The sequence below is a fragment of the Gallus gallus genome, chromosome 4 (genome assembly GCF_016699485.2).
Source record: "Gallus gallus isolate bGalGal1 chromosome 4, bGalGal1.mat.broiler.GRCg7b, whole genome shotgun sequence".
Lineage (NCBI taxonomy): Eukaryota > Metazoa > Chordata > Aves > Galliformes > Phasianidae > Gallus > Gallus gallus.
Window position 1 is genome coordinate 33037517 of NC_052535.1, and position 25063 is coordinate 33062579.

The window sequence follows — 25063 nt, forward strand, 5'->3', positions numbered from 1 at the left end:
ACAGCACCTCTACACGTTTATTTGGGACCTGAGAAATCTCCCATTCTGCTTCTGTGGATGTCTGGGATACCTCACCTAAAAAGAGGCTAAGCTAAAATGACTGATCTTTCTCAGATAAAAAAAAAGAAGCAGAAAAGAAGCAGATTTTTTTCTTCTAATGCAGTCAACAGATCTTAAGCCTCAAATCAGAGGAAGTAAAACTAGCGTTCCTCTCTTTGACAGGTTCTCAAAAATCAGAAAAAGCTGGTAGAAAAAAAAAACAGTTAAAATTAGAAAGAAAGAATAGAAATTTCTATTGGTTAAAATTTGGAAAAAAGATTTAAACATTCCTGTACCCTGCTGCAATGGCAAAATTTCTTCTTTATTTCACTGTTTCTACACCTACACCAAACGCAGCAAATTGCATACGATTTCCAGTGACACTTTCTAACAAATGCATAAGCTACCAACCCATCCTCAGCTGCCTTTTTTAATTATTGGAACAACAGACTGAGCAAGTTTTAAAGGGAAATTAAATATTTTCAGATCCTTAAGCACAACAAAAAAGACAACATGATGTTTATGCCGCTGAAACTTGTGTTTGTTATACATTCACGGTCAATGAAGGACTGTTATCAGACTCCTTTTATCCTAACAGACAATTAGTACTAAACACCAGGAATGGAAAAAATTTAAGGGGGAAGCAGCTCCAGCTCCCAATTCAATTATGTTAAGCCACTGGAATCGTGCAGCTAAGCAAGGAGTCAGCAATCAGAGCGATCATATTCAATCAGCGAGCACCAGGGTACAGTTGTCTATTCATCAGGGCACAGCACAGCATCCTGTTGGGGTGAGCAGAACTCTGACTGAAAAGCAGGAAAAGAATCTTTTCATTCATTCTCAGTCACCACCCATACTCCAGACTTGTCCTTTCCTACAGCTGTAAAGGGACTGGTTACACTGCATACTTACAGGGAGATCTGCATAGAAATAGTGTTTTCTGTCAAACAAGGATTTCTTGTTTATGGTGCAGTTGAGTGCCAGGCCTGTCATCACGGCTGCTTCTACACATCTCCTGTTGAGAACCTATGGAAACAAGACACAAGGTTTTGCTCGGATACTCAGTATGCAACAAATGTTTCCCACACACGGCCTTGTATGAAGTATATATTCAGTGTTGCTTGCCTTTAGACACCATGATACTTCTTTCCCTGAGTGGGTCGTTCTACTCATCATTAGAGCTGTGGTAGCTACAAATCTGCAGAATTTTAAGATGAAAAAATGCGATTTTCATTTTGGCATGCCATGTTCAGATGATGTGTGCTGTTTTGGATTGCTACTTTTGCAATCGCCACAGTACTCCTGCATGCTCAAAAATAAAAAGGCAAATAATAAAAAACTGTAATAGAGTTGCAAGTAGCTGTCGTGTCAGACTGGGAGAACTGTGGATCTGCATTAGGGACTGCATTGCCATTTCATTGCAATACCTCAGAACACCTGTAACCACCAAGTCACAGTGATTTCAAGAGTATTTACACATAGATTTGCTTAATAAGGATAAAATTAAACACATATGTGCTTTGCTAAAGCAGAACCAAAGAGATATCAACTGATGCCATGGCTACAAGTATATATGTGTGCTCCCAGGACTCAAGAAGCCATGGCATTAGGTTCTTGAGGAATGCCACTTGAGCTGCAGACCCAGCAAGGGTTTCACAAGGCAGCTGAATGCAGTTTCTCACAATGAATCCATCATTCTCAGTACTACATCCTTCTAACTCCTCAGCAGGCACAGGGTCCACAGGAGAAGGAAAATTTCATTCCACAAAGTGCTGACAAGCAATGTTTCATAATCACAGCTTTTTTCAAATGTGCTCTCACTAATTTAACACTTGGTTTAACTAACATCAAATTGATAAAACTGGAGAAAGGAAAAGAACAAAGACCGAGTTTGCCTTAGTGCAACTCTGACGTGTTCACATTGGCAGTATTTTGAAACAGGAACAAAAGTTTATCCATTTCAGTCTACATTGTAGAGCTGCCAAGAAGGCAATTTGCAGTATGACCATTAAAGGGGCACTTTATGTAAAGGTATTTACCTGATTTCACCTCACTAACCAGGACGTAATAGGCTTAAATACTATTTTCTTCAATGTTTCTGAGAATATTTACTTCTTATATTTACCAGACTGGTTTCTGAAAACAGATAAAGCAACTGTACTTTCTCCACCGCCCAGATGTTCACCTCAAAAAGCTATCAATTTGCTTTACTCCTCCAGTAGAGAAAAAAAAACCTTTCATTGAGAAATAAGAGAAACTCTTCATACAACAGAAGCTCAAAAATTGCTAATACAGACAAAAAATTAAATATTTAAGACACCTAACAAGGGAACTTTCAGATCTTTAGTGTAGCCGTATACGGCTTACTACAACACCTTACCTGTTGGGACACATTTTATTCATTAAAAATTTTAAAAGACACATAGAGCAGATTTTAAAAGAGATAAGAGAAAGAACAATTTCCCTTTGAAATGGATCTGTGATACAATGAATGCCATTAGTCCTGACTGTAATCAAAACAGGCAACTTCAAAATATTTCTCTGTTTCAGTATCAGAGCTGCAGTTCATCACACAGTAGATGATCTTGCTTTCAGCAATTAAATGCTTTCAGACAGAACAGTAATGATATTATAAGAAAGCTTATAACAGTGCTTATTAACAGTTGAAATTGTTTAATGTTTAAAATACCACTACATTTCTAACTTAAAAAGCAAATTTTCCTCCTTCTAAGGCCTTATGGCATAATACTATTCAGCTTTACCCATTAGAGAACTACACCCATCAGCTCTTTAACCAGAAATCACTAAGGCTCTACGAAGACTGAGGAGACTCAAACCACCACTGCACCAAAGTGTTGAATCCATGCCCAGTGACTTGCAACATTTTCTGAGCACAAAATGCTTGCGACTGATTCTAACCTGAGAACAAGACAAAACCCAAGTGCTAAACTGCAGTCCACTAGAGCACCACAGCAGGTTCTACTGGCAGAGTTTAGACTATGATTACAACACAGCTATCATCTCTGATCACTTACTCCCGAGTTTTTGCCTCAAACAAGGCAAAGCCTACCTGGCATGCTGTGCTAGGAGAACAATATAGAAGGATTAACTTCCATATACTGACTAATATCTGTGAGAAGCTTCCACACCACAACTAGTGACCCACTTCGGTGGCTCTGGGGAAAAACTGGCATTAAAATGCTAAGAATTGATTATTTTCCATGTAGTATCACTGATCACTTCGAGACCTGCAAAGTATACCTCTCCCCAGAACATTGGATCATAGTAGCCCAATCACTGTAAACAGATCATTACTGATTCATTAGTATCCCTTTGTAGTATTTCTTTATTGGCTGATTTATTGCGGTGATAGAAGTCACTGCAGATTTCATCATTCCTGCAATGCCCCATGGAGATGCCCTTCTCTTGCCATGTTTGACTAAAAAAAACCAAACCAAATAAAAGTAAAATAAACATCAGATGGCTGCTTCCTCAAGAATCAAAAGTTATCTAATACTGCTCCATATCTGAAATGACTATCACAGCTTATTCCAGTACTTGATGATCTACACTGTGCGTTCAAAGCAGAGTTGGCTAAGCAAACTACTAATTTCCTTCAAACCGGCTTAGCTTCTTAAATAATCTGCAGTGATAAATATCAATTCAATATGTAAAACTTCCCATACTAATGACCTAAAATAAGCCCCTCCAGCTTGTTTATCTGGTAAGCTGTTATTAAGTTGACAGCTTTGACTAGCACCAAAGATGTAAATTACTGGCTTGAACTGACAAGCTGCCAGTCGGATGCGCTAGCAGAGTGGCTGGCCTTGAAAGAAAGCTATGCAGCTCCTGGAATAGCTATGGACCAAACAAAGAGCCTAGAAAGCCATCTTAAATATTCCTGGTCTTCTAAAACAGAAGCAGCTTTCCTTGGTGCTTACTTCAAGAAATTGCTAGAGAGCTATCACAGAAGGAGGTGTAAATTGTTTGTACTGGAAACTCTTGAAAAACCTCAGCAATGGCATCACTACAGCAGCAACGCCTCCCTTGTAGCCACGCTATGCTGCTACAGCACTGTGGTAACTGAGAGTTGGAGGAACAAAAGAACAACTCAGCTAAGATCTCACTTGTTCTAATACTTGTATTTCTTTACATCTAGTTCACAAGAATAAAGATTCTTTTTATAAATATATCTTTATTTGCAAGGTCATTTTAGTCATGGCCTTGCTTTTAAATACAGAACTATTCAATAGTTCTACAAAACTGTATGTAATACCTTAAATGGAATAAATTCCCACCAAAAGCAAATTCTGAACAGTTTCTTTTTCCATTCATAGCTTAGCAGGATACTGCTATTTACTCCTTATACTACTACATTGGAGAAAACTGGTTCCCTTTCAGGTAAAGATGTCTTTATATTTAGTAAATTATTTTTGACACTTTAAAAAGTAGGATGCGGGTTTCTTTGCCTGTTTGCTTTGCTAATAAGTAAAATATAAGATAGGTTAAAAAAATAAAAGACTACAAAATAACCCACGTAGATCTCTTACTTGGGAAAAAGTTTATTTCTGCTCTCCTTCTCTTGTGGCAGCGGCACAGCAGAGGTCTGCGTTACAGAACAAAGCACTTCTTGTACTAAATGCAATGAAGTCAACATAATGCCCCAGAAATGTAAAAAATAAAAATTAAAAACTTAGATCCCAGGACATACATTTTAATAAAGTAAATTCCATATTAATTCGTTATCTTAAGACCTTCACTCCTACTTCTAAACATGAAGAAATCAGCATCCCGTGATTACCTACAGGACTACTTATCTCAGAAATATGTAATTTTAGCTTCTTTTCATTTCAGAAACAGCTGGAATAAGGAAGCAGTGCAATGTACTTAAGCAGCTCTCCACAGACCTTGTAGTAATCTTTAGAAACCTGAGCAGATACATCTAATCATATTTCTCAGTACTCCTATTTCGTATCACTCTGATTTGTATTTGCTTCCAATAACGGATATATTCAGTGTTATTATTCTTGCAGTTTTAGAAGTACCACCTTGCTCCAATATATGGTTCTTTGAAGTGCATTAATAAGTTAAACTTCAAAATAAATTATTCTTTTATCTACTTAGTACAAATGTAATGGCAACTCTTCCTTCATGGCATCCTCCCCCATACACAGAAAGGTGCAAGTGTCTTGCAGCTATGCATGTACAGGGTGTGTAGGACAATAACCAAGAGCTAGCTAACTCTTTTCCAAACAACCTATTTATTTCAATAGAGCTGTTGGGAACTGCACTCCACCCGCCTAGGCATACAGTAACAAGAAGCCAACATAAGTATTGTCATTTGCTTGGTCTTCAAAGAGCCTCAATATTCCAACAGATGAGGTTGTTAAGTGCAGGGAAAATTCAAAGAGAAGGCCAGCTTAACTAGTCCTGCATTTCAGTCCACAGCATACTTCCAGCCCCAAGATAAGCACTGTGTTCTTACCCCTAAGGAAAGGTGCGAGCAAGCAGAGGAGGAAGCAGCAGACATTTGAAATGAATATCCTAGACTAACAAAGAGGCTTCAGAACAAGAAAAGAGAACAAAATGGCAACTGAGAAGTTGAAGCAGCATATAGAGTTAAATATATCTTAATACATTTGGCAACCTTATCTTTCTGCTGTCTGGTATCAAAGATATACGCTGCTATACAAAATGTATTATTATCCCTAACCTTGTCTGGTGGCAGAGTTGGCTTGCAGTGATGCAGCATACACTTATACATGGCATATCTCAAAAATAAGGAACTCTGACATCTTAGGAAGCGCTCAGATCTCAAACACGTTACTTTCTGTGTATCCAAAGAATTACAAGGCACATTCTCTTGAAGCTGAAGAGCTAGTTTGAGAGCTCATAGCACTAGGCTTAAAATAGGACAAACTATCTTCTAGTAGCAGTGATGATCAGAAAAATTCAGCAGCAATAGAGAGAAATTATGACCCCTGAGAGTAAGAAAAACAGGAAGGTATCACCAAATTCAAGGCTATTTAAATACTGACTGTTGAGTTTCTCAACAACAGTTGCTAAAACCCACAAGAAGGAAAATTCCATTCAGACTACTGCGTTCTCAGTGGAAACAATCAATTTTCTGGGCTGGTAGTGAGGCAGTCGATCCAGTGGCACTGCCTCAAACCAGTCATCTTTGCATGTAAGTTTCCATCATCTGTGGCTACAACCAAATAAACCTGTGCCATTCAGAACTGGTTCCAAGCAAAAGACACAATAACGCACTGGAAATACAATGGTTAATGAACTCCATAATCAAATACTGTGTTTCTGTGGAATTCTCATTAAAATCCCATTTCTATCCTTTACACCCTTCCTGCTGATAGCAGCATCTTCTGGGTATGCCACATTGTTGTTCTGACCAGTCAGAAGGAGGGGTACCCTGTTACACCAGCTGAAATGTAAACCAGTGCCAATGCTGTGTGAGATTCAGTCAAACGCAAGAAGAGCTAGAGAAAACAATTCACTGATTCTAGAGGTCAGTGGCAGAACAGTGGCTAAAACATATGTTACACAATGTGACCAAATCCAAATTCAGAGTTTTGACGTGGAGCTTCTCAGACCTTTCTTCCTACACTGAGTTCTGCAAAAATAAAAATAAATAAATAAAGTCTAATACAGGCTTTTAAACGTGAAGGACATTTGCTATCTTCAGCATACCCAATGTCGCCTAACTTGTTAAATAGGGAATAAACTCAAAGCACTTAGGACCAAACAGAATTGAAAGAGTTTCTCAAGCAGCTCCCTGCCCTGTTTATTCTCACAGGTGATTCATTGCTCCTAGGTTTGTTGAGGGTCAGTTCCCTTGTCTCAGTTGCAACAAATTCTGAAGTTCCATACACAGTGACCGTCATTCTCTGACTTGGCCATCTGACCCCTGCCCCTCATTGCAATTTCTGAGTTCACTAAAAGCTCACAGCCCCTTACTATAATTTCCTCAGCCCTTTTCCCTCCGTTTGCAGTCTTCTGAAATGCACTTATTTGCTCACCAGACAGAACTCCCAGGAATGAAACTTACAAATTGAGGGTAAAACAGAAGTGGTCCAACACACAAAGGCAAGAATACACTAATTCAAGCTAGTAAGTGACACAACTAAGCAAATCTTGGAAAAAGCTGTTAAGAAAGCATACTAAAATTCTTTGTTAGAAGGCAAGTTTGGTTTTTTTTTTTTTTGTTATAATTCTGTGTTAAAAGGCAAGAACAGCAGGACTAATGAAAACTAATTTCCTACAAATAAGTAGCCAAGTTTGTTCTACCTAAGCAGTGATCTCAACACTCCCGCCTCCCTTCATCTCTTCCCCATTCCATCAAACACCCCAAACTCAATTACAGATTTCCTCTTCATGCACCTCCTGATACATTCACGAATGCTTCAACAGACTCAAAAATTTTTTTAGACAAATTTGGCTGAACCTGGCAGTGAAAATGCATAACTAACATTTTTGTATAGAAAACACCGGTTGCAATGGCAAAATCCACACATGTAGTTAATAAACTCCAGTGGCAAGAGCCTATATATTCCTTTGAAAATAAAATTAAAAAAAAATAGCCATTAGATATTTACAGTGCCAAGGTGGCTCATAAAGAGGAGAATACAAAGAAATAAATTAATTTTACCCTAGGAACCAATTACAGCCTAATTGCACCAAGATAAGTTTCAAGCAAAATACATAAAACTGACAGTTACGCAACATTACACATGAGACAGCTAACCATGATGAGAACAAAGACCCAGTCTACAATTACCTGACATCAAACACTGTTGGACAGTGTTTCTTAAATACCTTTTAATGAAAAAAAGTCTTCAAAGAAAAAAAATGATGATAAGAAGAACAAAGAAGACATCAGTTGGCAAAGTCAAAATGCTAAAGAGAATTGAACCATGGTTGCTACTGAAACTCTTAATAGAGCACTGTTCTCATACATGTGTATATATAGGTTGTGCTACGCTACCTTGTATCCCCTCAAAGAGAACCACCTGGAAACAGCCTGAAGAGAAAATGAGATTAAAATCTTAACAAAGCATATATAGTGACTGAGAAGAGAAGCAACAGAAATTCCTCCCGCTCCCGCCAAATCACCCACAGTTCAAACTTAAAATAAATCCCCAGCACACTGAGAAATATTACTGCAAAAACTTAACTGCATTTCAGCAGTAAGCTCAGACTGACTCCAGAAAGAGGGGACACTGATCTGTCTGGTTGTCACGTAACAGCCATGCTGTCCATGTATCAGGGATGGCACAATCGCTGCGGCAGCAGAAAGGCGCATAAGAAGGGAAACGAGATGCTGTAAACAGCAGTTCCCCACTAAGAAGTAGAAAAGAAACAAGTGCACAAAGCAAAAGGTAAAGCAAGAAAAAAACAACACAGAGACTGTGAAGTGAAAATGCATAGATAACATCACCGATGCATTGAAAGATCTACTGAAATAGGTGACAGCAACACGTTACAGTCACCTCAGTGCAGTTCTGACACGTTTACATTAGCCAGGGGGACCTGTTAGGGATAAACAGCAAAGCCAACAAGAGCTAAAAGGAAGAGAGCTCAGTAGGTAGCACTGTTTCTGAAATGTTATGGAGACAGAGCCCTACAGGAGTTGCTAGCCTTGACAAAATGACTAAAATACCCAGAATTAATGCTGCTACTTCTCACAGATAAAGGAGACAGAACAAAAAGAGAAAACTTGACAGGGCATCTCTTCAAAGCTTGGGAGAAGAGCCATGACAAACATCACCAAGCACTCTAAAGCACAAGAGCTGAGACATTGCTAGAAATATGGCGTTTATAGTTAAGCACAAAGGGAAGTCGATGCAAGCAAGTACAGTAACTGAGGAGGTGTAACATTTCTCAGACCCAAACTGAAGAAAACTAGTTCCATACATAACTAACCCAGGCAGTGAATGATCCTATCACAGAGAAGGAAATATAACGAGGAATACCCTTCACGATAAACCAGCCCTGAAAGTCACCTGAAATAGGCTTCCTCATCTTTGAAAGGCTTCTCCAGACCAGCACAACAGCACTGAACTGATTAATAGCTTGAAATTATAGAGGTAGGCTCTAATCCATCATGCACTCAGAAATTCAAGGGTCTATGGACTGTAAGGGCATTCTCAGGGTGCAAATCATCTGAAAGTCTATTTCTCTCCCCCAGTTCTTCCTAAACTAAGCAGGATTTTCTTTTTAGAGGCCTAGTGGAACTAGCACTAACATTCTTTGCAAGTCGAGCAAGCTGGGACTGTGTGAGCAACAAAAGGCTGTGAACTGTGATGATACAATGCACGTAGCAAACCCAAATATCATCCGGAAAGAAAGGACTGCTGTAGATAGGTACTACGAATTCCTAGGAAAACATCTCCCTCTGAGCAGCTATTACACTTTCAGCAAAAGACATAGCAAGCAGTTAAACTGAAGCTCGACATCAGCAAATAATTTAAAACAAGCATACGTTCACTTTTTCCTTCAGGCACTACAATTAATTTACTTTTAAAGGAGAGTTGAAGGATACAGCAACTTAAGCACATATGGTTTGAAAGAAGAAAAGCAAACGTAGATTATGACAGCTAAACCAACATGCATACAAAGATCATAAGACTGTCCGATTCCTCAAGAAAGGTGTGCAATTAAAATGGAGTTATCAAAAGGAAAGCTAAGAAACAGAGTTTTTCAAAGCAACGTAGTACAAGAAGAGAGTAAATTTATATGCATGCCAACAGGAATGTCAAAACACTACTGAAGTCACAAGTTGGTAAAGCAGGTGCCGCAGTCACCACGTTTAACAGGCCCAGGGTATCAAAGAACCTAGTTTCGAATGCTGAGTATAAGTTCTAGTCTGAAATGCCATTTCTGTTCTGATACAGATGGTGACAAAAACAACAAAATCCACAGAAATCTTTCAAGTGCCTTCGAAAGCAAATTCATCAGGTAAATCCTGTATATTAATAGCATATAAAATTCATCATGAAGTTTGATAATCTATCTCCCAAGCTAGCTGTAAAAAACACCAGGTATCTGTCACTGTGAAGGATGGACGCAGTCTCGACACAGAAAAGGGTAACAAAAGCATCCTCCACATCCCCAAACAGGTTATTACCCCTTCTAGGTCCCTGGGCGGCCATTTCACAACACTGCACTGCAGGGTGGGGAAGACAACCGTGCAATACAGCGCTGCAGTGACAATCCTCAGCTTTGGAAAAGTCAGATTTTGGACTTTAGATGACCAGTAATGCAATCCCTGAAGCAACAAGGACCAACAGCTATTCTAGTTGCACTTTCTTCCACAAAAAAAAGATGCATCTGGTTACAGGAGTGTCATTATACAGCTGAGAGAAGATACAGTAGGGTGCAAAGGCATCCTTCCAGCACTCCCGGTGGAAAACCAAAGGAATTTAAAATGAGGATATGAAAATCTCATAGATAGCAGCTATGGGTGAGCTGTCAAGTCCTCAAGGATGTCTAGTCAAACAGGAAAAAAATGTCACTCCAAAAGTAACACCTCCTATTTTTTCCCATGAAAACCACAACAGATTCAAAGAGCACAACAACACTATTCCATAGAATAAATCCACAGCTACAAAACACTGTTTTTTGATGTAGTCACTACCATTAGCTATGCATTCTCACCAGCAATGAACAAGAGCCTGCATGCCACACCTGTAAATATCCGCTCTCCTGTCTGAAAGGCAGCTTGGCTTTCACGTTGCTGTTGCCACTGCTGAAACACAGTGCTCACGCCCACTGTTTGGCCTCCATAAACATTCAGCAAGGATCAATGAATGCCAATAGGTGTCAGTTATTCCATGGGGAGGAATGCAGTGGCACACCTTTGCTTCATAAACACTTCCGCATCAGACACCGTTTTGTCAGACCGCCCCTTTGCATCTGTCACACAGCAACAACACGTAATGGAATACTGGGGGGAAGGTTCAACCTCTACTGCTGTACCACCAGTATCCACCACTGACACTGTGGGACAACATATTAAAATAGGAGGCATTGCTTTCAGACCAGCCAACTTATGTATCCCAAAAACTTTATGAATAGCAGTGGTGATAGCAGTGTTCACCACACATCTTACTCTGTTTTTATTAAGGTGTACAAATCTATCTTTTCTTCATTATATGCAGATCTTGGTCATTCCCAAGTGTTGCCAAAAATCACCTTACAAATAGGCAAGAGATTCTGCTCACACTATGAGGACAATGAAATTCAAATGCACGAGGCGTCAACCATTTCAAGACACTTATGACTGTAGGGCTAACATTCAAATCTTATTGCTTCAAACCTCAGTTACATAAATTTCTCAGCATATTTGCCTAGAACAAAACAGGATCAAGCTTTCACTTTAATCATGAAGGACGCAAACATAAAACGTGCATCTTCTGGTGTGATTAGTAACAAAGACTAAGCACAGACAATAAAGATTTCAGCCTTTAGCTACTAGGTCTATTACCTTATTTCTTAGGCTGGGCTGTAATTACCTTTTAGTCAGCCACCTCAAGAATGAGAATATCTGGATTCACTTTCTGTGAGCCCACTGTCATCTTCAGAAACCTTTAAGACACTCTCAGAATTAACACAGAGGATATATCAGACTGGAAGTGAAACCACCTTTCTGGATCCTCAGAAGAACTTCAAATCAATCTACAGGTACATATAATGCATTATACACCACGCTGTGAAACCACAACTTCTCTGAATACACCACAGTAAGTCCATTGCCAAGCCCATCCACTTGTTTTTTTTTTTTTTTTTTTAAAAAAAGCCTTTCTTACGTTTTGAGGGCTTATATATTGTCCCACAGAGAGGCAATCCATACAGAAATTTCTGCAAGATGCTACCTGGTCCAGGGGTGAGGGGCTCCATCACCACAGGGCGCAATAATGAAGTCTGTAGAGTGGCATGGGATGTGCTTTCCAGTCTCACTATTTAATCAAAGCTTTGTCAGGTCATTTTTCCTGCCTCACGCCAAATAGCAGTACACCTGCACAGCGCTTCTTGCCTGTAGCTGTCTCTCAGAGGCACATTATGAAAGTGGCATAGCGAAATGTTCATGGCACTAACCCTGTTTTTTATGGTCCTCCTAAGGCCTTACTTGCAGCAGTAACATAAAATAAGTTGCATGACAGTACAAGAAAAAAATGTAAAGCAGAAAGATGGAGGAGGGCCAAACAGATTCCTATAGTTTCCCCTTTACTCAGCAAAGGATCACTCCCATGCTCATTAGTGACCAAGAAACGTATAACAAATAGAAAAGCTCCCTCCACACCATTCTTTCTGGTCCCACTGCAAAGCAGCAGTGCTAGTAGGGCTGTCTATCACAACCATCCCATGGTCCCATGGTAAGTTTAAATCCCTCTGACACAGAACAGCAGTGGTCGTTCTCAGTTTACAACAGCAGTTATTCTCTGCTGCACAACCACAGTATTCTTCGGTTGTGTTAAAACTTTGCTCCTTTTTTTTTTTTTCTTCCATTTCTCAACAAAACAGAGTTGAAAGGCCAAATACACACCTTCTAAAGACAGTTTAGAACATTTGTTAAGATGTCACTTTACTTTTTTTTTCAATAAACACTTGGGGCCAGAACAAATACCGTTCTCAAACTTGTGTATAGTAAGTATAATGGGAAAAATTGAAGGTAAGACCACAGATTGGATTCTGTATCACATTGTAACATGCAAGAACAGCTCTTTTGTAACATTTACTTTCAACCCTGTTTTCGCTACTACTACAGGGAGAAAAATCTTTCTTCTGGCATAGATAGAAGCAGCTGGTAGAAGCTAACACAGAATCACTACTTTTCAATTAACCTAGCCATCCTGCTTTTGCGTCTCAGGTGCAGTTATCTTCTCTGCCAAAGCCTGCATGTATTTATGCATTCTCACAAAGGCTACACAAAACCTCATTTGTAATACACTGTAACAGAGGAAAACAAACCAAAAAAAGCCCCTGAAACTTGGAGGAACAGAAACAGGTATATAAAAGTGAAACTCTGTGTAAATGCTCATTTTTGTTCTTCAAGACCAGATTTTCTACTTGACTGAAGACAAGCATTAGACCATTTAGCAGAACCTCCATGTATTTTCAGAACGTTAAGTTAGTCTGAAACAATTATGTGATTATGAACTCCCTAACCTCAGCCTGCCTTCACGTGGAAGGAACTCATCTTCCATGTTTCAAGTCTAATGGGATTCCTTCTGAAACCAAAAGATTTCGGAAGATTTCTATTCTCTCTGGGAAGTTTTCAAGATTTCCACACAGTTAGCTCTGAAACAGCCCCAGATTGGCACTGATACCAGAGTCAAGTCCAAATTTTGTCAGCATCGAACCTCCACTTCCTCAGGTTTCAATGCTTCTGCAAATAATGAATATAAACTCATTTCTCTCTTTAAGGATCACATGGCACGTATCGAGTCCCTAGAAATCCACCTACAGTTCTCAATTTCATAATATTATTTAAAGCTTTAATATGGTGAAGGAAAGCTTCCAACAGATTAAAAAAATACACCTGCAATGGGAATTCAAACCTCCACAGATATACTTAGGGGAGTGCTCTTGCATAACATAATTTGACCCCATTATAATCTCTGCATGTTTGTTGCATGAGGCACTGCCAAGTCTATTCAGTACTTAGTTTCACTGTATAGGGTTATACTTATTAAATATATATGCATATTTATATTAAATCTCTTGGATTCACAGAGAATTCTAAAGAAGCACTGTCGCAGGCATCCCAAAAAAAATCCCCAAAATTATAATTGAGCTGTGACATCAAACAATTATTATGCTGTCCCTAATAAATTCTTACTGCAAAATGCTAGCTAGCTATTCTGACTTACTAGTTCACAACTTTTCACACAGATTTTTATTCTACTTTTTTTTTTTTTTTTTTTTTTTTTAATTATGTTGCACTGAAAATAGGAACAGTTGACACTTTCCTAAACCAGGGAATTTCTACTCTGGAAACCAAGTAATCTCAGAGTAAAACACTGCAAACAGCAAATGACAGCTATATCAGCACACATATGGCAAAGTAACGTCAAATGGCCACTTGGAAGTCTAAGATGTCCTCCTCTCACAGGAATTTAGGTAACTCTCACATTTAGGGAATACCCTGTGCCTCATACTAACCAAATACACTCTGGCCTCAGAGAAATACTGCAATTCATTTAATACGTCAAACAGACACTCCTTATTCTTTTCCTTTGCAGAGCATATCAAATACTTGTAGTGATAACTAGGGAGTGAGTAGACTGAAAAGAAACAATATAAAGTATCTCAGGTTATCAAACAGACAGAAAATGGAAAAACATGTAAAAATAGTTCTGTAGACTATAGTTCCATATTAGGAAGAACAAAATATTGCAAATGCACCCAAAGTTAGCTGACATAAATTCTGATGAAAATGAAGCTGAAACATAACTTACTGGCAGAGTTCCTGGTAAAGAAGCATCAAAGAACGATACCAAAGAGTTAGGAGGTGCTGCAAACTGGACTTGGGAGCCAGAGAAAAGTTTTGAGTTGGAAGTGATCTGCGCATGGATTTCCAGACCCACAACTGGTACCCATGGAGCAAGACTGAAAAGAAAAAAAGAAATCAAATGTGGTTAACGTATGGATGGCGTTAAAAACCATCTGAAAATAGTGTTGTGTTTGTTGGTTTTTGTTGGTTTGTTTTTACAAAAATTTGAAATGTAATTTTAAAAAATTGCAATGTTTAATGTAACATAAGAAAAGATTGCAAATGATATTGCAAATCCATCTACAGCTTGTTGGCAAAGGTTGTGCTGCAATACTGGAGCCCAGGCAGTAACTCAAAACGTATAAAGACAGGACTGTATGGCAAAGTGTGTTGATTATATACAGAAGAGAATGCTCTAAGAAAGAAAACGTAATGATCTGAAGCTTTCGCCTTTGCCTTAGATGAGAAGTCTTACAGAAATTAATGAGGCAAACTTGCATGCTGGATGAACCCTAATTTGGTAACTGAGGAAAATTATGAAATCATCATAAATATCAATTACTTCTCATGTAGTTTGATAAATTTCCAACAGACAGGTGGCATAATAAATTATGTATTCCTTGTCAGCTAGTCACTTGCATGCTGGGAAAGGTAGCTCTCCAGAGCAGTGTTAGTAGCACATTAGCATAAACATTAGAAATCTGGTAATAGAGAAATCATCACTCCAACTAGAGAGCTACTGCTCTCCGAACATACTCCGCAGAATAAAGCTTCTCTATATTATCTGGAAAGTAATTGCAATTCTCACATCCGTAACCTTTATATGGATAAGAGAAAAGGGTCACCTTTACAGTATGAATTGCTTGGCAGTTTCTGTAAGTAATTATCTGGCCTTGTACGAATGAAGTGGCACAAAATAATATTTCAGTGATGAAATCACCTTCCTACGGCAAGATACCTCAGCAGTGAAAGTACCCAGATAGCTGGAGCAGATAAGCAAGCTACAGAAAAATATCAAATAGATGAGGAACAGTGTTTATTCCTAAGGTGAACAGAAGGCACCGACAGGAATCCAGCCTGCCTGCCCTCCTACAGCCGAGCACATCCCTACAGCATCACTGTAGCGATGCAGGTGCCACCTGTCGCTGCTTTAGGAAGACTGTGAAAAAGGATTAAGATTCAGATGCTTAAAGCAGGCTATTTTAATGAAGCAATGCTTTCCTCAGTGTTTTCCATCATTCCTAGAAAATACCTTGTTTTAGAAAAAAAAAATCTATTTCTTTTTCTGTCCAATTTATCTCAGTATTCCATTTCTTTGCAATGCATCCGCAGCACCGCATGGCATCTGAAAAATCACCACAGAGTGCGCTCAGGCTTATGCTCCATTACAAAGATAAGCAGAGCTCTACTCCTGCTCACAATACAGGCGAGAAACCCAGCGTTTGTACAAACTATATGTTTATCTACGTCTTTGAAGAACCAACCCGAAGCAGTACATTCCTGCTAGCACCTACATAACTTTATTTAGGTGATCGGTCGTGCAGAGAAATCCTGAATGTTGACAAGAGAACATAAAAGCTCACACACGCCAGGGAGAACCTCAGACCCCAACCCCCCTCCTCACGCTATCCCGGCACCGTACCCGCTCTGCCCCACCGGCACCGCCCCACCTCTGGCGTTGCAGGCGACGGCCCGCCGAGGGCGGGAAGCGGAGCAAGACCCCCCGGGGCCGCGCTGCAATGCCCGGCGCCAAACCCCACCGCAGCCACGCGCCGCCATTTTGCTTTGCAAAACGCTGCGAGGTTACTGCAGCGCCCCCTGGGAAATGTAGTCCTGCGCGCAGGATGGCCGCGCGGAGCGGCGGGAAGGAGAACTACAACTCCCGACAGATTCCTCGCCTTGGTTTCCCGCCCAGGCCCGCCGCTGAAGGAAGAGCGGGCTGTACGCGCTCGCTCCGCCTGACGGGGTCGGTAGCAAGAAAATGGGAGGTTCTGGCGAGCGTGAGGGTTTTGTGCCTCAGTTCTGCTGATCCGGTGCCTGGTTAGCAGGCAGGTGCAAGCCTGGATCCTGGCACAGTTCTCTCCCTTACTTCTGGAGGGGCATTGCTTCTTGTGCCTTGGAATGTGACGCTATCAGCGTGAGAAGCTGCTTCAGTGCAATCTGAGGAGCCATGGATCTACAGGTCCTGAGCCTAGCCTGAGAAAATTAACAGTCGTCCTAGAAATGTTGGCACAAGAGACATTGATTGCTTTTCTGCCTTTGTCTGAGCTCTTGTTTAAAATGTCTCTTGCTCAGGGTCTCCCAAGGGTTGCATATTTTTTTGTTTTGGTGTCACACTGATACAGAACCAGCTGATGCTTTATGGGTGGTGTTTTGCAAATCTTGGGCATCAGACATCACCTGCTGTTGCCTGATGTGTTGCTCATATGGTACCGTTTGGTTGCAGTCTTGAATCTTAACTTGTTGTATGCAGAGCAGTGGGATCTCATTCCTTCCAGGCACAAGGGTGTTATTGCCGTGCAAATATATGGCAATAAAGATCACCGTCCAGGGCGTATGCTAGCATCCTAGATGCTGTTTATGCAGCTACATCTAGCAGACAATAGAATTAATAACCTTCTGTCCTAAACCACAGGCCTGTGGAGCTTAAATGGAAATGTACATTAGCTGTTGCTTATGAAGTGTTTGCTCCATGTCACATGCTGCTAATAGAAGCTAATCCATCATACACATATGAGTAGGACTGATTTCTTCCAGCAGAGGACAGTGGTGCACATAAGCACTTGACATTATCTTGCAGACTTCATAACCTCTTGTCTTCCGAAGCTCAAATGTGAGATGCTAAGGGGTTCAGAATAATGCGGAATATATAATCTATCCAACTAAAAAAATGTTCTGTAACATTTGTTTCTTTTCTACTCACTTTCTAAAATAGTTACATTTCAAATAAGTAGAATTAGCAGAAAGTTATTCTACAAGAAGAACAAGTTGGCAAATACCTTCAGCAGATGCATATCTGCAGTTTCTTCCACAATATAGTTTAGGAATTTCAATCTGTTGCTTCTCCTTGGTGAAAATTCTTCATGAATCTCAAAGTCTGACCAAGACAAAATTCTTTTGCAGTAAATAAAAACTGGCCTCAGGTGGTCTTGGACACTTTCTGAAGAATGAAAGATCGGTGTGCCACTTTTCCTCATCTCTTATCATGGAGCTCCCTGTGTATGAGACACCTTAACACACTGCCTATATAGCAGTCTTTAAGCCAAGGGAATGGGTAAGATTTTTTAATAATTTTGATATGAAGAGAACCTTACTGTCTTTTGGACTTAACCCTATGCTTATGCAACATGTTGTGAGTAAGACAATTTCAGGTTGAAGCCTTATTATGTGATTGTTATTTGTGCAGCAACAAATGCATTATTCAACAGTTGGCTTCCATGAACTCTGCATTTAATGATTATTTGAAATTTTGAAGGTATTGGCAGATTGCTTCAACTCCCCAGTGAGTTTGTACTAGTGGAAAAAATGGCAAAATTTGGATCATTTTACTTTCTTTAAGCCTGTTATCGTGATGTCGTAGAAGATTTCATACATAAGTTAAAACCTTATGTATATTAAAATCATGTTACTTGAAGCCTTACTTTGCTTTGATTGCATAGACTTCTGCCCTTTAAAAGGCAGTAGAATGCACAAGGTTTAAATGTTCTTTCCACATCCCAAACTGTTCTCCTGGATCTTTTAGCTGTATGGCTGTTTTCTTTCTTAAGAAGACTGGAAAGTGTCATTGTTTGTGATTTAAATTGCCTCCGTGCTATTTTAATACCCTTCCTAGAAAAAAAAAAAATCCATTAAAAAGCCCTTTTCCTTTGCAGCCCTGTGCCACTGACCAAGCAGGTCATAAATGAAAGCTCAGACATTCTTATAGAGGAAGTTGATCAATCACAGACAAGCAGGGAATAATTGCCTTTTCCAGCAGCTTACTTTTAGTTCGAAAATGCTACATATTTGTTCCTTATGTACCCTGAGCTGCAGCTTCTACTTAGCATGAGTGTTTAGAGATCATGCTGTGGCACTGCATAAAGATTTGTACAATGACAGTTCAGTACCGTGTAGACTCCTGTCTCAGAGCAGATATATCCAGGGGACACTTTGCTCTGAGTCTGAATTTCTTATTACTGTATAAATTTAACCAATGCCTGAGAGGAAATTGGAATTTCGTAGGGGACAAAAGCCCAATAACTTATCATTTAAGACATAAACATACGATCCGTCCCGCTTATTTGAAAGAAGATCCCTCTGAATTTCAGTTCACAGGGTGTGAACTCTAAATACTGCGTTCTTGCAAGCCACATTTAACATGCATGCTTGATCCTTTCGCAGATTGTGAGATCTCCTTTGAGTATAGCAGGAAATGGAGTATTCAGTCTTGAGTTTGTTAAATACTTCGCAGACTGCCTGCAGTGTTTTATTTCAGCGCATGAAATAAGCAACAGGCAGGAACGTCTTAGATTTTGAAGTAGGGGGCATGCCTTCTTGGAGAGTAGATCTGTAATCTGTCAAATAAACAGACATTGTCCTACAGGGAGCAGTAATGAAAAGGACTGCTGAGTCTGAGAGCAAACTATGGTGAGGGATGGTTTCATTCTTCTATGCCATTAACATCACCTGTGTACCTTGAATTGATTATCCTTATTATTGCTTTTTTTTTTTTTTTTTTTTTGGGCAGCTGTTAACTAATCACTTCAGTGATTTTCAGTCAGAACTTTTGGTTCACTTTGCTCATCTACAAATAGCAGGGGATGGTAAATCCAAAAAAAAACACATGCCTCATCTTGCAGATGGGAAAAGGGTATTTCTGTTGAATATGGGAGCCAATGTTTAGGGAGCTAATGCAACTGCCTTGCCTGGTCTACTGAGCATGCACACGTATGCATGCTTTTTGTGACATAGGTGATACAAAGGAACTAATGGTTTGAGGGGCCTTTTGTCAAAGTATGTTAATGTAAAAAATTGATGTTAAGTAGTGTGATTTCCTAGAAGTATTATTACCTATAAGTTGAAAATAACATTTAGATACAGCTAGGAAAAGTCATAAATATGTTTACACAATTTCTGTTATACAGTTATGAAAATAAGAAAATAAACAACATGCAGATACTAACAGCAAAAAGTAAATGCATTGTTCTGCAGAGGCTGGGTGAGAGGAAACAAAATATTTATATAAATATACAGATATCTTTGGTTCAGTGATAGGAACCTGTTATATTATAGCTCCCTTGTACTGATTTTCACTTCATTTGCCTTGCCTGTGAGTGCTGCAATGAGCAAGTGGCTGCACATGTGGTTTGAGTCAGATGTTGGCAATCAGGTAATTAGTGCTTTAGTACATAGTGTGGTCCCTGTGGTTGAAGACTTTGAGTTGGATTTAGACTGGCTGCTGGTCTTCTTGTTGTTGAGAAGCCTTGCTGCAACTAATTTTCTAAAGGTAAGGTGTTTGTTTCAGGGTGTTCAGTTTTACCATGTTTTATGGTGAGTGCTACTAATAATCATGTTCTCTTATAAGCTATTTTTTTTCTCATATATCATTCTTTTTTCTAATATATTGTTTGGTTGTTGTAGGCCTTATAGTTTTTAGTTTTTATTCAGCGTATCTCTGCTAAACGTGCTTGTTGATAACGATTTAGGAATTTATGTTATGAGCCTGTGGTACTTTTGTTATGATTTCTAGTAGCTAGGGATTTATTTTCTCTAGTTAGAAATGTATGACTTAACTTTAGGGTCATCACACCTTTTGGTTTAGGTATATTGTAATGCACAGCATATTCTAAATGTTTGTGTTGTAATATAGGAATCATATTAATCTTGTACTTGGATATACTTCTGTTTATAGGGAATATTGGTGATAATTTCGTGGTTTTTTCTTATTTTGATACTATATTTTTTTGCACAGTGGTAACTGTATTAAGAAACAGCTGAACCTAGGCTGAAGTGTTCAAATTAAAGTTCACAAATGTATTGCATACATCTTATGTATGTACTATCTAGGATGGGGAATGTAAAAGAAAGCTGTGATATTTCAGTTGATCTTCAACCAACTAGCATGTTCTTCTTAACTGCTTGGCATCTACCTGAAAGTGCTAGCCTTTTAAAAATGCTTTCTAAGACTTAGTTTTTGTTTTGTCCTTCCTTACCTTTATTGAGTAGAGAAAAAGCATGTAGATGTAAAAGCAAACTTATTCCTTATTTTTGTGCCCTGTATTCTTGTGTATTCTGTTTTTAATCCGTTTGCTTTTTTCAACTTGATGTTCTAAGAAACTTATGTCTGAGGCCTGTTACTTCCTCAACTAAGTGCAATAACTTATTGCAGACTGTCTGTGACTTTCTATCAAGTCAGAGATAATAGTATTTCAGTAGCATGTTGTTTCACATAAAGTAGTTGTTCTACTACTAGTTATTCCTTAACCTCAGGATAAGGAAAGAAAGTAAATCCTATTGTACCAAGCCCAAGACTAAATTCTGATCTGTTGTTTCTGAAGGTAGCCTGACATAGTCTTGCAGCTTGTCAGAAGTACTTAGTTTTAGGTGAGCTATACCTTCCAAAACTATGCTTTAGATGCGTGTTCTGTTATCCCTTTACATTACTCATGGCTCCAGTTTCAAGTACTCATTTGTACAACTCTAGCTGACAGCCCCACCCCAGGGAAAGACAATGATCTAAGTTAAGTTAGTTTAAGAACAGAAGTTTCCATTGAACAGTCAAATGAGAAATAGGTATCTAAGTATTTTCACTGACTAAGAAATAAGATTAGTAGTCAACAACAGCTCCAGTTACTATTGACTTCCCCTGTACTGGAAAAAAAAAGGAAGTAATTGTTTGTAAGAGAACGTAATGCTTGGAGAAGCCAGTTATAATTTTAGACCAGTGTCGTCATTATTTTTTTAATCAGAAAATGTGAAGGTGACCTCAAATATTTCTTTTCAGAGAAAGGTTTCTTTAAAATGTAGGACTATTTATAAATTGAAGCCAATTGAAAGAGCTTATATTAAAAAATGATCTCACAGAGCTTTAGGATGGTGGTTTGAGAGTCTGCCTCTACAGTTCTTTGCACTAAGAGCTGCTTTTAATTGTCTGAGCAATAGGGATGTGAATTAAAATCTTTCACCAGGTGGAACTCAGTGATCTATTTCTCTCTTGCTTTTAGTGCAATAACGTATGTGAAGGAAAAAGAGGAAAAACATTGCAGGTAGTTGTTCAAAAGCATTGCATAAAGTTCCAGAGCCTGAAGTGAGGCAGACCTGGCTCACCTTTATGCCATGCAATAACACAGACAATAGTTCTACTCTTTTAGGTTTGATTTTTTTTTTTAAGAAGTGATTTATTCACTTATTTTCAAGACACTCTGTGTTCCTTACTTTCAACTCTATACAGCGATATGTTGTCATGCTTTGTCCAAGAGGGCTCACACAGCCCAGGCTGAAAACCTTATTCTGCTGAATATAATGCCTTAATGCTTTGACAAAAAATTAATTTGAACGTGTGTTGCTCCAAAAGTAATGCTGCCTCTTCATTTTCATGGAAAATACAACAGATGCAAAGAGCACAATAACTCTATTTGACAGAACAAATTGTCAGCTACGAAACACTGTTTTACATTCAGCACAGTCCCTGCCATTAACTATGCATTTTTGCCTGTAATAAACAAGAGCCTGCATGCCATGGTTGTACAAATAAATAAGTATGCACTGGTATAGGTGACCTGCTGTTGCCACTGCTGAAATGCATCACCCACTGCCTCACATGCACCATTTAGTCTCCATAAATGTTCAGCAAGTGTTGATGAATCTCAGTGAGTTCTAGTTATTCCATGTGGAGGAGTTCAGTGACACACCTTTGCTTCATCAGCCATTCATTGTCAGATGCCATTTTGTCTGACTGCCCCTCTGCTGTTGTCTGTCACATGACAACAATGTGTAATGGAATGCTGGTGGGAAGGAGCAGCCTCTACTGCTGTATCACCAACAGCTGTCTCTGATGCTGTAGGCCAACATAATAAAATAGGAGGCATTACTTTTAGGGCAGCCTTAACTGTTGTCCTCTGTTTCACTGTCTGTAGCAGTTGAAGCTATCTTGCTATGCCATGCTTTGTGGTCAGTGACTTTCTGATATTGACTTAAAATGAAGTTCTCATTTCACAACTTGAATAATTCCTGTATTAACTTAACATGTTCATGTACCAAAGTGTTGACTGAAATATAGAAAAAAAATAAGTAGTGTTAGGTAGCAGATTAAGACCAAGAAAACTTTTTTTTCTTTCCTCAAGAGTTGAAGGCTCGTAGGTTTTGAAATGTGGTCATGATTTCTTTATGGACCTGGTAAGGATAGCTGTTCATGGATGCTATCTGTCAACTCATATTTAGAGTCTTTTTGTGGCAGTTTGGATTAATGAGTGCCTCAGGGTACAAAGAAGAGCAGACCACACAGAAGCAGCTCAAACTCCTATATCTGGTTGTTGTTGTTTTTTGCCTATGTATGTAGTGTCCCAGGAGGACTACTACTGAATTTGGATCAAGTATTTAGTCTTGTGAAGTTTGTTCTGTCCCAGGGGCTCCTTCTATTCACACTGACTGGTTTAAATTGCTGCCTACCAGGACTAGATCTATTTTACATAGGCTGCAGACTGATCAAAAAGTGGTGAAAATGCTCTATCAGAATCTTCTTTTAATTTCAATTTGAACTCGTGACCTGAATGTTAATGTGATAATTTGATTCCACTGAATGTTCTTGGGATGGTGTTTTATATGTGCTGCATTAAAGTGGGCCTGTCTTCCAACTGTTGGGTGTTTTTTTGGGTTTTTTTGGTTTTTTTTTTAGAAAAAGTTGTTCAGTCCTGTGGCCAACAACTGCAGTATAACCATATGCCAATATGTAAATTATATGAATGGCAGGATATCTCTAGTACTGGTGTTCTCAAGTTATGGAAGATAATTAAGTGGTGGAAGTTTAAGGGCAAATCTGAGATTAAGAAAAAACCCAAGTTCTCTCTCTAGAAACTCTTATTAAACTACCAGTCAGTATCTGCTGTTGAACTGAGGTGCTTTAGCTTCAGTAACTGATTAGTAAATTGCAGTCTGAAATCAAAATGTAAGATATGTGCTTTGCATATATTGCAGCAATGGCTCATTAAGCTTTAATAAATAGGGTAATCTTTGAAGTTTGTGGTTTCCTCCATGCCTTGTCCAGTATAACATCATGTGCAAGGAATTCAGTACAAGCCAGCAGCCGTAAAGTTTAGTTTGACTCTGAGATGGCTGCTTCTACAGACCTCGTTAAAGCAAAACTTGAAGGGGCTGTGAAAGTAAAACTGAAATAGTTAGCTTGCGCTAGATAATTGAGGTAATGTTTTTACCCTAGGGACTTTAGAGACTGGCCTTTATAGTTCTGCTGTATTCACTTTTGCTTTACATTTACGGTGTCTACTCTAGTAGTATATGTATTTTTTTTTCCTACATCTGATGCTTGCAGTAGTGACCTGAGTGGCAGTAATAGCACATGAATGCGTTGTTGTCTTCTATTTTGACAATACATTTAATCTCTTTCTATTGTTGAGTACACTAAAGCAATACAACTGATCACATAGGAAGCCTTTTTCATCAGGACAGTTATCACTGTGAAGAGAATTGATTACTTTGTGTCACTCAACAACTCATATGTTTGTAACGAACATACAGGAGGCCTGAGTGCAGTAGGAACTGTTTTGAAACACTTTGTGATTTATCTGGCCTCAAAAGCACACCTGGGTTTGTTACTTCCTATGTTACTGAAGTGGGAATTTAGTGAGATAATGTTTTGAATATGCAACTGCTTTACAGGTGGATGGAAAAATGTCTATGTATGAAGATACTGTCTTTTTCTACCTATGGTCTGCTGTCTTCTGGTCATGGACAGGGAGTGTCTCACTCAGGGAGCGTTTCAGTCTCACTACATAATGTGAAATGTACTATTTCTTCTAGGTCCCAAGAGGGGGAGGGATTTAACCTTTCCTTGAAATCTGCTTCCCCAAGGCGTGTTTGTTGTCTTTTTAAATATGCTTAATTCAGCGTTCATTGGAAAATAAAAAAAGTGCATAACAGATGGACAAATTGAAACTCATACTACTCAGGCGATCTTCTAGTTATTGGCAAACATAAAGAAGGATGTGCTCAGAAGTATGCAGGTCTGGACATACTGTAGGTATCTGTATGTTTACATAGTGTTAGATAATGCTAAGTAGGTTATTCCCTCAATGAGAAGAGGAGTAATATACCTTTCCTGGTAGCTACTGTGTGAATTCTAATGTACTGTAATTACTCAGTTTTGCTTCCCTACTTTGTGGTCATAATTATTTGGTCTTTATCACCATATGTTTCCATTTGGCAGTTTAAAAATCCATTATTTTTTTTTTAGCTTGCTATGCAGAAAGCAAAGAAATGTTTTCTACTGTAGGATTTTACTTGAGAGGAAAATAGGAAAAAAAT

General features: G+C 39.0%; 1 protein-coding gene and 1 long non-coding RNA gene across 4 annotated transcripts in view; one reads left to right on the top strand and one right to left on the bottom strand.

Moving 5' to 3' along the window:
* GATB (glutamyl-tRNA amidotransferase subunit B) overlaps positions 1-16345 on the bottom strand; it is a 43119-nt gene extending 26774 nt beyond the window's left edge. For both annotated transcript variants that reach the window (XM_015276668.4, XM_420446.8), the window contains exons 1-3: positions 16191-16345; positions 14514-14664; positions 952-1065 (exon numbers count right to left, since the gene is read on the bottom strand). In XM_015276668.4, coding sequence (XP_015132154.2) covers positions 952-1065; positions 14514-14664; positions 16191-16327 — 402 coding nt within the window. In that variant the 5' untranslated portion in view covers positions 16328-16345. The remainder of the gene's footprint in view (positions 1-951; positions 1066-14513; positions 14665-16190) is intronic.
* Positions 16346-16473: 128 nt separating this feature from the next.
* The window catches only part of LOC107051776, a 202190-nt gene continuing 193600 nt past the window's right edge, over positions 16474-25063 (top strand). For both annotated transcript variants that reach the window (XR_001463654.4, XR_006939289.1), the window contains exons 1-2: positions 16474-16730; positions 17672-17822. This is a non-coding gene — a long non-coding RNA (uncharacterized LOC107051776). The remainder of the gene's footprint in view (positions 16731-17671; positions 17823-25063) is intronic.